Here is a 12,871-nt window from a genome sequence, read left to right as displayed (position 1 = left end):
TATGACGTTAAAAGGTTAAGGCCTTGTAGTATTCCAAAGACCCACCCCTCTCCATTCTCTCAGAAAATATGCGATCCCTTAAACTCTGCAACGTTTTCGACAATAAGTTAGACGACCGATTTTCTAGTAAATATACGCATAAGTATTCAAAAAAGAATATCTCAGTCAGTGAAAAAACTATTTGCAAGTTAAATACAATTTATTGTATTGTAATGTTTTTCTAACCTTAAATTGAATTAAAGGTGATGCTTAACCTTCGAAGATGAGTTTTTCAATAAAATTATTACTACGCTGTGTGAAGGAATACCTCCATCCGTGTTAACTGATGGAGAGAATTTACAAATGATTTCATGACTCAGGAAAATCATGAACAATATAAAGGTCTACCAGGTGTCGTTGTTTTCCGAGTAGAAAGCCAATGAGGCATAAGATTATTATGCCGCAATCAGTGATGGTAATTAGTTTGCGGTTTTGAATTTTTTAAGAATTCTATTGCAGCATTGACCTGTCAGAATCAAATCAAAGTGTTCAAGATTTTCAGAGTCCTACCACTCGACCGTCGACAAAAATATCGATAACTTACAATTTGACGTAACGTGAATCTTTTTAGATATCTCCACCCCATTCGCCGGAATTCGACCAGGGGAGCCCATTTACATTGCACATTAACTGATAACTCTACCCTGCACTGCTGGTGAAAGATATTATGTTGACTTAGTCGACATCCTTTTAATTGGACAGTGTAATAGAACAGTAAAAAGACAGTTAACAATCATGCCTGTCTGGGTGGACAGAACGCATCAAGTCCGCGCGCTGTCGTCTCAGATTTCACCGAGTTTTTTTGTTTTGGTTTTGTCTTTCTTGTGAAAACGTACAATCGATGTCTAGATTATTTCGAAAATTTTGTCCTAGTTTTGATTAATTGTTAACAGGACTTCGTGTCGCCAAAATCTATCTTTAATCATACTCGACATTGACAAATCGGACTCCCGCTTCGCGGTCTTTTGTTTTTGTTAATCACTAGAATAATTACAGACCGAATTGGACTCCACTTAGTCCTATTACCATTATTTATGAGCATTTAGCTTGACGATAACAGGGGAAAACTTTAAATTTCATCTTGTTATTTTTGTTTTGTTTTTGTTTGTTTTTTATATTTTTTACAAAAAGCATAATTTCAAGCGCACTTCAGATAAAGCATATGCTAAAAAAATATCATTGCTCGAGTTACTTTCCAAAGTAAATGCGGCATCCAAGCCTTGACACGATTAATCAAAAACTGCGTCATATTCCGGAGGGACACGAGTAAATGAGAAAGGGACCATGCTAATAACCCCTCACCTTTCCCCCCTGCGTCTTGGTTTTAACGCTACTTGTTTTGGCAACCACCAATCCAGCGGAAACGAACTTTGGACTGAAGAAAAGGCGAGGTCGGTCACCTGACAAATACACTTTCCTTTCGCTTCAGCTTTTCTTTCAACTTTAGGAACGTCAACAAGTTAGTGAGCGTCAAGGTAAGAAAGGTATTGAAATATTAAATCATTAACCTACGTATTCACTATTAATCTTCAGTGCTGACTAAAACGTCTGACAGACGGATTCGATGACGAGTATCACAGACGACCAGATTGAGGTTCATTGCTTTCCCATCCTCACTGATTTGTGCAAGGAATTTACTAGATGCATTAGATAGGCCAGATAAAGCTTTTAGCCTTTTCCAGTCTTTCTGGATTGTCTCATCGCTCGCTATTACGTATTTCAAAGGAAAAAAGGGGTTCAATTTTTACCTAAATGGTGACTTATTTGAGTTGATTGAGGTATTCTACGACTCTTCTTTGATTGAATTGTACCTGTTGGCCTACATTAGTTTTGGAGCGAAACACACACATCGATCGAGAACGAATTTTTAGGAATACATCATAGTGGATTTGAAATTTTGTTTCTTCTCCTAAGGTATAACATGTATCGAATATAGCTGGATCATAAAAGCTCGTATTTTGTTTATCAACAGAGGATCTCGAGCGTATAAAATTTGTTTTATTTTTTAAGCACCAGAACGTCGACAATTTGACGCTGTCTGCAAATATATTGATTCTTGGTCAGTTGGAGCGACATGATCAAGTAAAAGGCTTTCTTCAACATAAAATGATGATAGTTTCCAAAATTCTCATATGTAATGGAAAAATATTGGCTTCTACACAGTTAGTTTCCGTTCTTACTCGACTGCAATAGTAGGCCCAATATGCAGTAAATAATTATCCGCATAAACTAATAGCATGGTTACGAATGCATTCAGTGGTATTTGTTACTAAACGAGTAGCATTTGAATTTTGGTGAATGTGGCATATAAAAGCCATATAAACTTCTACAAGCCTTAAATGCGATAAGAGTAATATCTTAAACTAGATTTTTTTAACATCCATTTTGACACTTTCACAGTTTGCAACGTTATTCGAACACGATATCAACCTTGCGTTCAGGTCAATACAACCACACAAACGACGTGTCGAACAATTGTTATTCTAAAGACCACTTAAAAAAGTTGAATTCCGCAATTAGTTGAGTTGTAATTAGCTTTTGTTGACTGGCAAGTATGTATGGGTGTTTTTCGGTATCTAAGGCCTATCGTCAATCATTAGACTACTTTGCCCAACCCATTGTTTGTTCTTAGTAGCACTGAACTAACTCAGTGGTCCAATACTATCCAGTTTGCTCTTAGGGGCAAGAGAAGGGGGAAGGGGTCTGTATATTATAATATAGGGTATTGCCCTTTTGATGTTTGATTTTGAAATCTCGCAATCAATCAAAAATATTAAAATGTAAAATTTTAAGACTCCCATAGTACTTTAAGAGACGAAAAGATACGGATCCTTTTAAACGAATGGTATAATTACGGAAACCCTTTCTCCTGAACGGCCATGAAATAGTGAAGTCAGTTCAATGAAGTGACGATATTCGCGTGTTACCTTCTCCTGCATGTACCTTCTCAGTTCCGCCATCGACGAATTATGGCAGCAGAGGACTCAAACGGATGAAAGTGAGTTGCTATTCGTCAATCTCTGAGATCTCTTTCAAAATATCGTAAGTTCTGGGCTTTAAAAAGTCGTGGTATTTTGTTTTAGCCTTGCTCAGTCCTTTAGCAAAACATCAAGAGTTATCAACAGATCTATCTAGGTCGCGTTTGATTCGAATTCAGTTTGTTCGTCCACTATTACCCGATGCAGCTTAATGGAAAATTTACCTGGCTGACAGAGTAACACTGACATTTACAGCTTAGCATAGTTGAATACCGCAAGCATATCTGGATGTTTCTGGGTGTCTAAGGCCTGACGACAGTATTTAGGCAAAGCGAAGGTGAACAGGCATTGCCTTTAGTTAATCTTTAAGGAACAGTTTACCACAACATTAAGAATCCTTTACAATTCAGAGAATTGCTTTTGAGGTTAAATCCAAAGAAAACTTTGCTTTTTTGATAGAGCTAGAGCGTAAAACTCAAACGGAAAAGGCAAAAATTTAGACGGTCAGATTTTGAGTAGACTGAATTAACACACAATTGTGTGTCTCCGTTTCACCCTCGTAGACATATGTTTACCTTTTCTCGAAAAATCCTCGTCTGGTGATGAATATTTCCGTTTCTAACATAGGATCAACAAGCATTCAGTTTCCGTTGTAGCCGCCAGCCTCACCATAAACTTATTTCCTCACACAATTTCAATATCACAGTATCAAACGGACGGGTTGTGAAGTAAATTGCGTACACTGGACAAGCTGGCATGTCATAGGATTTGATATAACATCACGTTTTTAGCTAACAGAGTCACTATAGGGAAATAATGGCAGAAAGTCTGGACAATATTTAGTTCTTAGCAGATAAAGATTTAGAAACCATGCCACGCAACACGTTAACAGTTTAGAATCATTTGGAACAATTGATTGGCGTTTGAGGAATGTAAAAACATCAACAACAACATCACTTGTGATGACCATAGGAACCATGCAGTTTGACCCTGTAAAAGTACAATATTTGATCTACTATATGACAAATGAAGACACCATGTATCAGAATTACCGTCATGATGCACTGATATATCCTCCTGAATTTTCCAAATTCTAGAGATGGCCGATCAGATTGATATCCATGTGACCTACAAGGATTCAAAGCGCATCATTTCCTTTCCAAAAGGAGAAGTTGTCGAGGACTTTGCCATTCGTTTTCTTGAAGCCTTCGCCGATGTGTTACCGCGCGAGGTGGAGCCAAGTGATGTCAAGTTTCAGCTTCACGTTGAAAAATTTGACGACTATGTGGATCTGCAGAGCAACGAACTGCTTAAAGATGGTAGTAAACTTCGAGTTCGAATTCCAGAGAGGGGACAGGTTGAAGAAGCAATTTCTATTAAGTAATTAACTTAAAGTGGCTTATTTTTGAGTAATGATAAGTCTCGCATGCGCGTGTGTTACACAAGTAATACCTCGATGTGAGTATTCGGCAAAGTATAAACAAATTTGAATTTTGGCACTCTACAGATTAGGTCTATAAACTGCAAGGAAAGTTTCATTGTAACAACGATCCGTGAAATCAGTGAGTGTTGCGTATCTTGCGGAACCAACGCTCGATAAAGAATGAAAGAAAAAATTAAAAACCAAATGGAAAAGCAATCTGATAATTTACTCCATGCTCTGTTGCTGCCGGGTAAAACTAAAGTCTTCTTCTATAGTAAAGTGCTGGAGAAATAATCTGCGCACTCGTGTTTTTCATTTATTCATATATGAAATTTTTCCGCTTCCGATGAGATTGTAAGTGATCGAGTGAGAGGTTCAGAATACCCAGAAATAAACGCCTCAAACGCTAATTTGCCTCAAATAAAACAATCCACGATTGTTAGTGGTATCTACAAAATTTCACCCATCAATTTTTATGTGATTTTTTTCAGTCACCTATTAAGCCTCATCCCATCCAGCCCAACACCATTTATCGACTGTGGAGCCCCGTTAGCAGAAAGAATGAGGGTGTTGTAATGAGGAATCCAAGCACTAACATTGTGACTTGCAGTGGAACTTTTAGCTCCGGTGGTGACAGTACGTATATCATTTAGTTAATTTAAAGAATAACGTGGGCTGTATGCAATTTCTACCCAAATGTCCCTGTATAAATGAAAGCTTCGCAATGTCAATGTATGTGTTTTTTACAGTTCCTACCCATTCCCCCTCATCTCATCATGACCGTCTTCCCTCTCAGTCTCATTAACACTTCTATTGCGCTGCTCATGTTAACCTTCAGGCAGAAACAACCTTCATCAACTGACCTCAATAGTAATAGCAGATGGAAACAAGAGGCGTTTTCCATAACAAAGCAGCGAGAAGAAATTACCCTAGCATACTAACATTTATCAAAATAAGGATCAATTTTTTGTTATCTCTCATAAATGCCAAATGACGCCTCCCATCCAACAGTTCAAAATTTAAGGTGGATGAAAAATTCACCAAATTTTGTAACCTAAACAAGCAGTCTACTAATTAAGTAATATAAGCAATTTTATTTGAACCTCCGAATATGAGTGATATCGCAGCGCCCAGGGAACGTTGATAAAATTACCAGAAATTGCCAAAACTTTTGTGAGTCAGGTAACTGGTATGACTTCAGCTGGTTGATTGAGGAACTCGTTTAACATGACCGGCTTCCTGGACCCTTATCATAGGAATTGAAATATCATCTAACACTACATCTACTCTATGTCCCTTTTAGCTCTTATGGAGACCATTGATGAAACAAATGGTCAGACGGCTTCATTTGCCCTGCAATTCAAAGATGGAGCAAACAAAGCGTTAGCACTGACCGGAGATGGTAAAGGAAAGCCTGTCGAAGCCAAGGTAACTAATGGCATATTCTGTCTTATCACCTCTCTCTACTTCATTCGCCATTTCCTTTACCTTTTTTATCCAATAATTAATACACATAGAATCGTTCTCATTCAATAGCTTTCAAATTTTTTATAATCAATTTATTCTTTTTATTGTTCTATTTATATATTTTCTCCAGGGTCCTTTTAAAATAACTAATTTCTCCAACTGAAATGTCTTTTCCTCCAACGCTAAGTGCTACAGGGAAAGCTTGTCTTTCTAACTCGAAGGTGACTTAAAGCAATCTTCGATTGAGTGCCGTAATTAAAACAAAAACGAGCTGAAAGCCGGGAATCGCAACGGAAGGACCAAATCGTAATGATTTTAGTTTTGCATCTGTTGGTTCAAAGAGTGGCAAAAGTTTTTTTGGACCAATCACAGAGCGAAAGCAAACCTTGAGCAATTCCGGATTACTTTTGACACTCAATAGAAAATTGTTCAAGAAAGGGACTTCAATAAATCGCCTGAAAAATGGCAATTGTTTCCAAGGTTGTGGCTAAGAAAATTGGCAAGGGAAAAGAGCGTTATTTAACCATGAGAAAATATAATTCAAAGCTTTTAATTCAAAACTATTTTCAATTAAGGTAATAGCAGGTGCAGAAGAATCCATCTTTGAGCCTGAATACTTCTGGAGCTATACGATGTTCAAACAACGTGGCAGTGGCTACTATCTGGGATGTGATGATTCTGGAACTCTGACTTTGGTTGAAAATTGGAATCTTGAGTATCCGAATCCTCAAGCTCTTTTTATTGTTAACAAACCTAATAAGTCCACCTGAGATGGCCAAAGATTCATTGACTTTTGCTTATTAATACTTTGCTTTTTCAAATTTCTGCATTTGAGTCAATAAAGTCTTAACAGGTGTATTAGAGCTGCAATAACCTTTCAGGTCTCTAATAAACCATTAAATATTTTGAGATGTTCAGTTGTGGTCCATTTCTATATCATGGGTTAAAATGACTAATACTACAATTCCTATACTACTCAAGGAGTGAAAGCGAAACGATAGTTCGACCGATCAAAATCTGAGACAAGGTTACTTTTCTTCCCGAACACAGATGCTCTCATATTCAGAAAGGGATGTATGCGCACATGTTCATTTGTTTGTTCCTTATCAATGTCAGACTGCTGAGTGATCACCCTCCTGAGAAGTCAAAAGTGTAATAAGCCGATGTTCGCACACACCTTGACAGACTAGACACAGCCAAACTTATGGTGAAAATAATGCCAAACATTGATAAAGTGAGATGGCAAACTGTGACCTCCCCATGGAAAGAAAAAAAGTGTTTTTAAACAGAATTATGCGTCGACAGAGCGCAAAAGTTAGCATTCATTTATACACACAGCGCTACCCAGAGGAAAAATAGCATAACAGACATTGGCAGAAGAAAAACTCACTTTTTCCACAATGTCCCAAGTGAAGTTAGAATAAATAACTCCTTGGGATGGTTACTTAAATTCATGTTTTTCACCTTAATATTTACAATTCACGCTGCTCTCATGGGCTCTCATTGGCACCTTCATTGCAGCGTTGTCTTTCCAAGTACTTTGTCTGTGTTTCGCGTGAAAAACCTAACAGTACATGTGCCAAACTTTTCTGAGGATTTGCTAAACAATCTGCGTGTTACATCGTTCTGAGTTGATGTTCCAGTCTTGAACGCCAAGTAGACTTCAATAGTACATAACTCCAAAACACCAGCAATGCAGTGGGTTAGAGCATTCATCCACTCACTCAGCCGTGTGAAATAACTCTTATTATAGAGCTGGGTCAACATCTTGTCAATGATGAGGATGTCTGTGGTTGCATTAAATCCAGTCTTCGCCCTCCTCTGTTCCCCTTCCATCACGTCATTTGCGTTAAGGTGGATGTCACGTGGGATCTGTTAAGACTAGTGATAGGTCTTTTGTTCTCACTCGAGAAGTCTCCTGGTTTGGGAATGGGCTGTGTTTTACCCTTTGCAAACCATAACAGGGAGGCCTCGTTGACTTCAGAAATGGCCTTAAATGCTCGCATAATCGCTTCGTGACACCTTGCTCGCTTCCACCAGAAGTTGACTAATCTCTCCGGACCAGGTGCACTAAAGTTTCTCTTCTTGAGAACGACCTTTACGAGTACCGTGGTTTCTAGCATCCAGTCCTGATCTGTAAAGGACTGTACCTTTCTGGAAATTGCTTGCTACCAGTCCCTCTTGTTTCCCATAGGCTCTTCCAAAAGATACTCGCATCTTCAATGTTCTCGAATACATCAGTGTTACCATAAGAAGCGTTCTTAGTTTTTTTTTTTCTACGTAGGTCGATCTTATGTTCCATCACACATGAATAAAAACAAAGAGTAGAACCGCCTTGTATCTTGTTTAAATTGTTGTCAAGCGATTTTGCCTTATGTTTTTTTTTAAGTTTCCTGCTGTCCCTTGTCTCTCCAGCTCTGCCTTCGCAATAGATATTCCCTTGCCGAGTTCAGCCGCTTCATCTTCAAAAACTTACTTCTTTCTGGTAGAATTCTTAGTTCCACTGTGACTCGTGCCTATCTTCTAGCCTTTCGGCAATAGAAAGGCAACAACGGTTAAGTAGAGAGCGCAGTTATCGGGCCACAAATAGCCAAAATGGTTTTCAGATGACGATACGCGGTGCCGGTTCATAAATTCCATCACACTCTCCTTTATGTGTTATCATTGTTATTATCTCTTCCATCACAGTCTTAACTGGAGTTTTTCTTTTTGAGCATCAGCCGGGTGCAAACCATGCACCTAGGGCATCAGTCACTCAAGTCAATCATTCTGTTCATACCCCAAGCACTTTTTGGAAGATTCGCGCAGATCCCATGTGCTTCTGACACTTTCTTTATGTCTTCCACCATCCTCTTCTTTTCTGTAGCAAGCGCACCAACAACCACAGGGATCACCACGGTTTTCATAATGCCACATTCTCTGTATTTCCGATTCTAAGTACTTTTACTTGCTTTTCTTCTCCATTTCCTTCAGAGCGATGTTTCTTTCTTATGGAACAGTCATATCAATCAGTTTCCAGATGGAATCCACTGGATCTCTAACTACGATATCTGGTATGTTCGCTGTAAGTTATAGTTCACTCAGTATTGACCGTTATGTCCCATATGATAGTGATGTTGTTGTCGTTATTGTGCATCACAGTCTCTGGCTCGTGTTGGTATCATTTGTCTGTAGTCTCGATATCATGATCTTAACAGATGCTCCAACGGAGTTGGAGTCTTGAACAAGTGTTTCAGGACCTTAGCATTTTCCGAGGCCAAATTATCTTCTCTGTTCTCAAGCTCTGGCATTGTTACTTCCCTTTTGAACTTAGAATCAGTCTTGGTTATTGAATTTTTGGCTTTAGATCTTTCATGTTCCAGCACCTGCTTTGGATATTGCCCTCCTTGTGCCTCAGATAATGATTAAGCGCTATTGTTACTGTTTTGAATGCCGTTTCTACATCAATCAGGCCCCTTCCTCCATCTTTTTTTGGGATGTACAGCCTTTCCACATCTGCTTTAAGATGTAACATCTTATGCATTTTCAATAGTTTGCGTGTTTTTGTGTCAATCTCCTTCAGTTCGGAGATTTTCCAGTCTATTTGACACAACTGGGACTGCAAGAGTATTGATAGCTTCTACTTGGATTCTTCCATTGAGCTCAGTTTTTAGGATCATTTTGACTCTCCTATTGTATATATTCGTTTCTTATCTTCTCTTTCAATTTGCTTTGCTGGATACCATCACTCTCATCTACACCCAGGCATTTGTATATCCTTTCCTGGTCCAACTCTTGCAATTCTGTGTCCTCATCTATTACTATGTTTCCAGCTGAGGTCAGTTTACCTTTCTTCATAGAGGCTTTGGCGCATATACCAAGGAGTTTGCATATAATTTGCTGTTGCATATAGGCCAAATACCATACCGATATCATCAGTGAATTGTTTCACTATTTTCAGTTCTCCAACTTGTTCCTGCTCCTTCTTGCTGTATAATTTTAGATCATCAATATAATACAGATAAACTGATGTTAAAGACACAAGGGCTAGGCAAAGTAGCAGAGGTGAGAATGAATCTCCTTGAAAGATTACCCGTTTGATCTTGATCTGATCCGTTGTGATGCATCCATTATTGTAAAGCAGCTTCATTGTAGTTTTCCATTTGCTCATTAAGGTTTCCACTAACTTGATTAGTTTTTCATTTCTGCTGAATTCTTCAAGATGGAACGCCGAAATGTTTCTGTTGCTTCTTTCTGGTTGTTTTTCAACTTATGTCTGTTCTTTACCAAGGTTTCTAAAGAATATTTTCTTTTGTTTGCAAACATCTGGTTTTGCCTGAATTGTTTTCTTCTTTTTACATATCTCCTGAGTTTTTGGGCTTTTGCTTGAATTTTGATGGATTCTCTTACTGTTTGCAGTTCTTGATTATCATTGTTATTATTATTATTATTATTATTATTATTATTATTATTATTATTATGATCATTATTATCATTCAGTGAGAATCAAAGTGTGAGAGCCTAAAAGTTATAAACACACTACGATACTCAAATCTATATGAATCCTCTTGAGGAGCAAGGGAAGCCCAGAAAAAGACAGAAAAGGGCACAAATACTTGCTTTTACAGGTTAAATTATCTCGCATGTAAACGTGGTATGAAATTAATTTCGTTCCGGAACGATTTGATATGTGTCACGCTTGTCATGCAACTGATATAACAAGATAGAGAAGATATGTAAAACGGAACTCCAATCTGGCTAGGATGTCGTATAGCATAACGTGATCATCGAAACAGCAAATAAAATCATAAATAAACAAGATAAGAGTGTTATGTTGGAACTTTTTGCAAATTGTAGTGATGTATGCCAGTAAACGGTGGCGACAAGTAGGCACGCCATGTATATTTCATAGTCGCTGGCAGGTAAATTTGCCAAACTTTGAGTTCGTCTCAAGATAGAACAACACAAATACACAAGTAGATTTTTACAATAACTTTTTAACCATCCTTTAGTCTTTTAAAAAGCTTGATGCTACTTTTCGAAAAAGTATCTGGGACAAAAATATTCGCCAATAAATAAATATTTCTTCACCAGCTTCAACAATAAAAGGGGATTAAGTTTAGGTAATAAAACAAAGGATTGTGAGGACAGAAAAAACAGAGGTCAAGTAAATTCGTTACATGAGGTCACACAACTCGGGTAATATTCATGGTGAAAAGTTGCATATTTGAGCGGTCGAACGAAAAAATTATTCCTCGAAAACTGAAATACATTTCCACAATCATTAGAACATATTGGGCTACAAAATATGAAAGCAGGAGTAAAAGCAAACTTATGGTGACTTGCCGCTGTTTGTCTCATGCATGTTGACATTAGCTCTTAAAATCTCACTTGGACGATTTTTCACTTCTCACTTCCGATTTTTTTCGCACTATATTTTCGATCAAATGACGAGAAAAAGTTTAATTCTGGATGGCCTTACGAGTGCTATTAGTTTTAGATAAATGTAAAAAAATAATATTTCAGGACTGAAATGCAACGCCATTTTATTTCCTTCTTTTCTATAGTTGCATACTGGATTTTTCTGATTATTAATTCGATTTAATTCTTTTCATCAAGATATTTACAGGCACAATCACTTCTGTCCATATCTTCTACATTCACATTATCGTGCAAAAATCTGCAGAAGAATCCGCCCCTTGTGGTGCATGACTGTGATTCCGTGCAAGCAACAAAGGGACAGTTGCAATAGCTTCCAGAATCATTTACGGTATGGAAGTAGCTACAGTTAAACGAACGGCCTCTGTACCAGACTGTTTCATGTATCATTGGTAAAGAATGATCTACAAGAAATGGAAATAATGAATAAAGTTCTTATTAACGATAGTAAACAAAATATGTCATAGTTTGCACAAGCCTAAACTATTCTCTTTAATCTCTAGACGTACTGATGTGCAATGTATGACACGTCACCAACATTAAGGGGAGTACGTTTCTACAGAAACTTTGGGGCTGCGTTGGTAGAGGGTATTGCAAAATAAAATGGTTTTATAATGTGATTTGACAATGTTAATTGGCCACCGTAAAGAGCGTCTAAAGCTGACGTTTCGAGTGTTAGCCCCTCGTCAGAGCAGAGAAAATAGGAGCACAATTGAGATATAGCATCCTTTCCTCGTCTTTCGTTTTTAAAATTCTAATAGTTTAAGGCCAGATTAAAACTGGTTAACAGAATTAAATAATTCAAATTGAAAGCAGAGGTTTTAGAATACTTTACCTTGTATCTTGGTTTTGTGTTTTTTCAAGTGTTTGGCAGGAGCCAAAAGAAATGCCAAAGACAAAAGCAAAACAACACTTGTGAGTTTGAAACTCATCTTAGAGATAGAACACACTGGAAACTGAAAGAAAAGCAAACAGGAAACTCACAACATCACCAGGAGTAAGAAATTGTTACTTAACAACAAAGATTTAATGACAAAATAAGTACAAATGTAGGAGCACGGTTGTCCCGTTGAGCACACCGTCTGCAAGGCGAGTGTATCACCGTTCTTTTAACTCATAGTTCATATTAAAAAAGGCTTTTGTTGAACTTCTTCTTGCATGATGCAATTACAAAAGGTCGAACTTTCACTTATAAAAAGCGCGAAGTTCACGATGAAATACATACACAAAGATAACCAACACCACGCAGGAGAATAAAATGCAAGAAAAGAAGCTGCTATACGGTCAAATATCAGAGACAATTGTTAAAGACCATAAAAATTGTAAATTTTACGTGCTAAAAGATACCATATAATGACGAGCTTTGAAAAAAGGTTTGAAATATGAAGAGACTTTACCTCAAGACTTACGGATCAACACACCCCTTGGTTGCGTTTGGATTGGAGAACTGAAACGTGATTGCCCTGCTCCTTAGATAAAGTTTTCACAGTGATTGCGTCGGACAAATGTAACAAAGCAAGCACACTGCAACCAGACAAAAACAGGT

At 37.7% G+C, this 12,871-nt stretch overlaps 2 protein-coding genes across 3 annotated transcripts; one reads left to right on the top strand and one right to left on the bottom strand.

Annotated features, from left to right (window-relative positions):
• The first annotated feature begins 1,388 nt into the window (after positions 1-1,388).
• Positions 1,389-6,816, top strand: LOC113687084 (uncharacterized). 2 transcript variants are annotated; one of them, XM_089193117.1, is made up of 5 exons: positions 1,389-1,514; positions 4,115-4,374; positions 4,932-5,076; positions 5,744-5,868; positions 6,483-6,816. In XM_089193117.1, the coding sequence occupies exons 2-5, from the start codon at positions 4,117-4,119 to the stop codon at positions 6,675-6,677; spliced, it is 723 nt and encodes a 240-aa protein (XP_089049243.1). In that variant the 5' UTR covers positions 1,389-1,514; positions 4,115-4,116; the 3' UTR covers positions 6,678-6,816. The 2 variants fall into 2 exon arrangements, with proteins under 2 accessions (XP_089049243.1, XP_089049244.1); XM_089193118.1 differs by having other exon boundaries at positions 1,474-1,523.
• A 4,599-nt stretch (positions 6,817-11,415) lies between these two features.
• On the bottom strand, positions 11,416-12,870 carry LOC149034159 (uncharacterized). Its single transcript, XM_089193119.1, has 3 exons — positions 12,723-12,870; positions 12,161-12,281; positions 11,416-11,729 (listed from the first exon to the last, which is right to left on the bottom strand). The coding sequence occupies exons 2-3, from the start codon at positions 12,255-12,257 to the stop codon at positions 11,488-11,490; spliced, it is 339 nt and encodes a 112-aa protein (XP_089049245.1). The 5' UTR covers positions 12,258-12,281; positions 12,723-12,870; the 3' UTR covers positions 11,416-11,487.
• Position 12,871: the final 1 nt, after the last annotated feature.

This window comes from Pocillopora damicornis, chromosome 14, assembly GCF_964200805.1.
Source record: "Pocillopora damicornis chromosome 14, jaPocDami1.2, whole genome shotgun sequence".
In the NCBI taxonomy this organism is placed as follows: Eukaryota; Metazoa; Cnidaria; class Anthozoa; order Scleractinia; family Pocilloporidae; genus Pocillopora; species Pocillopora damicornis.
The sequence above is the reverse complement of the archived record's forward strand: the minus strand, read 5'-3'. Positions and strand labels throughout refer to the sequence as shown.

What these genes read in the sequence shown, in the direction of transcription:
- LOC113687084 (XM_089193117.1), top strand. Translation starts at nt 4,117, where the DNA reads ATGGCCGATCAGATTGATATCCATGTGACCTACAAGGATTCAAAGCGC. An exon ending in GAATTCCAGAGAGGGGACAG is followed by an intron (nt 4,375 to 4,931) that starts GTTGAAGAAGCA and finishes GATTTTTTTCAG; the next exon opens with TCACCTATTAAGCCTCATCC. An exon ending in GAAAGCCTGTCGAAGCCAAG is followed by an intron (nt 5,869 to 6,482) that starts GTAACTAATGGC and finishes TTTTCAATTAAG; the next exon opens with GTAATAGCAGGTGCAGAAGA.
- LOC149034159 (XM_089193119.1), bottom strand. Translation starts at nt 12,257, where the DNA reads ATGAGTTTCAAACTCACAAGTGTTGTTTTGCTTTTGTCTTTGGCATTT. An exon ending in ACACAAAACCAAGATACAAG is followed by an intron (nt 11,730 to 12,160) that starts GTAAAGTATTCT and finishes CATTTCTTGTAG; the next exon opens with ATCATTCTTTACCAATGATA.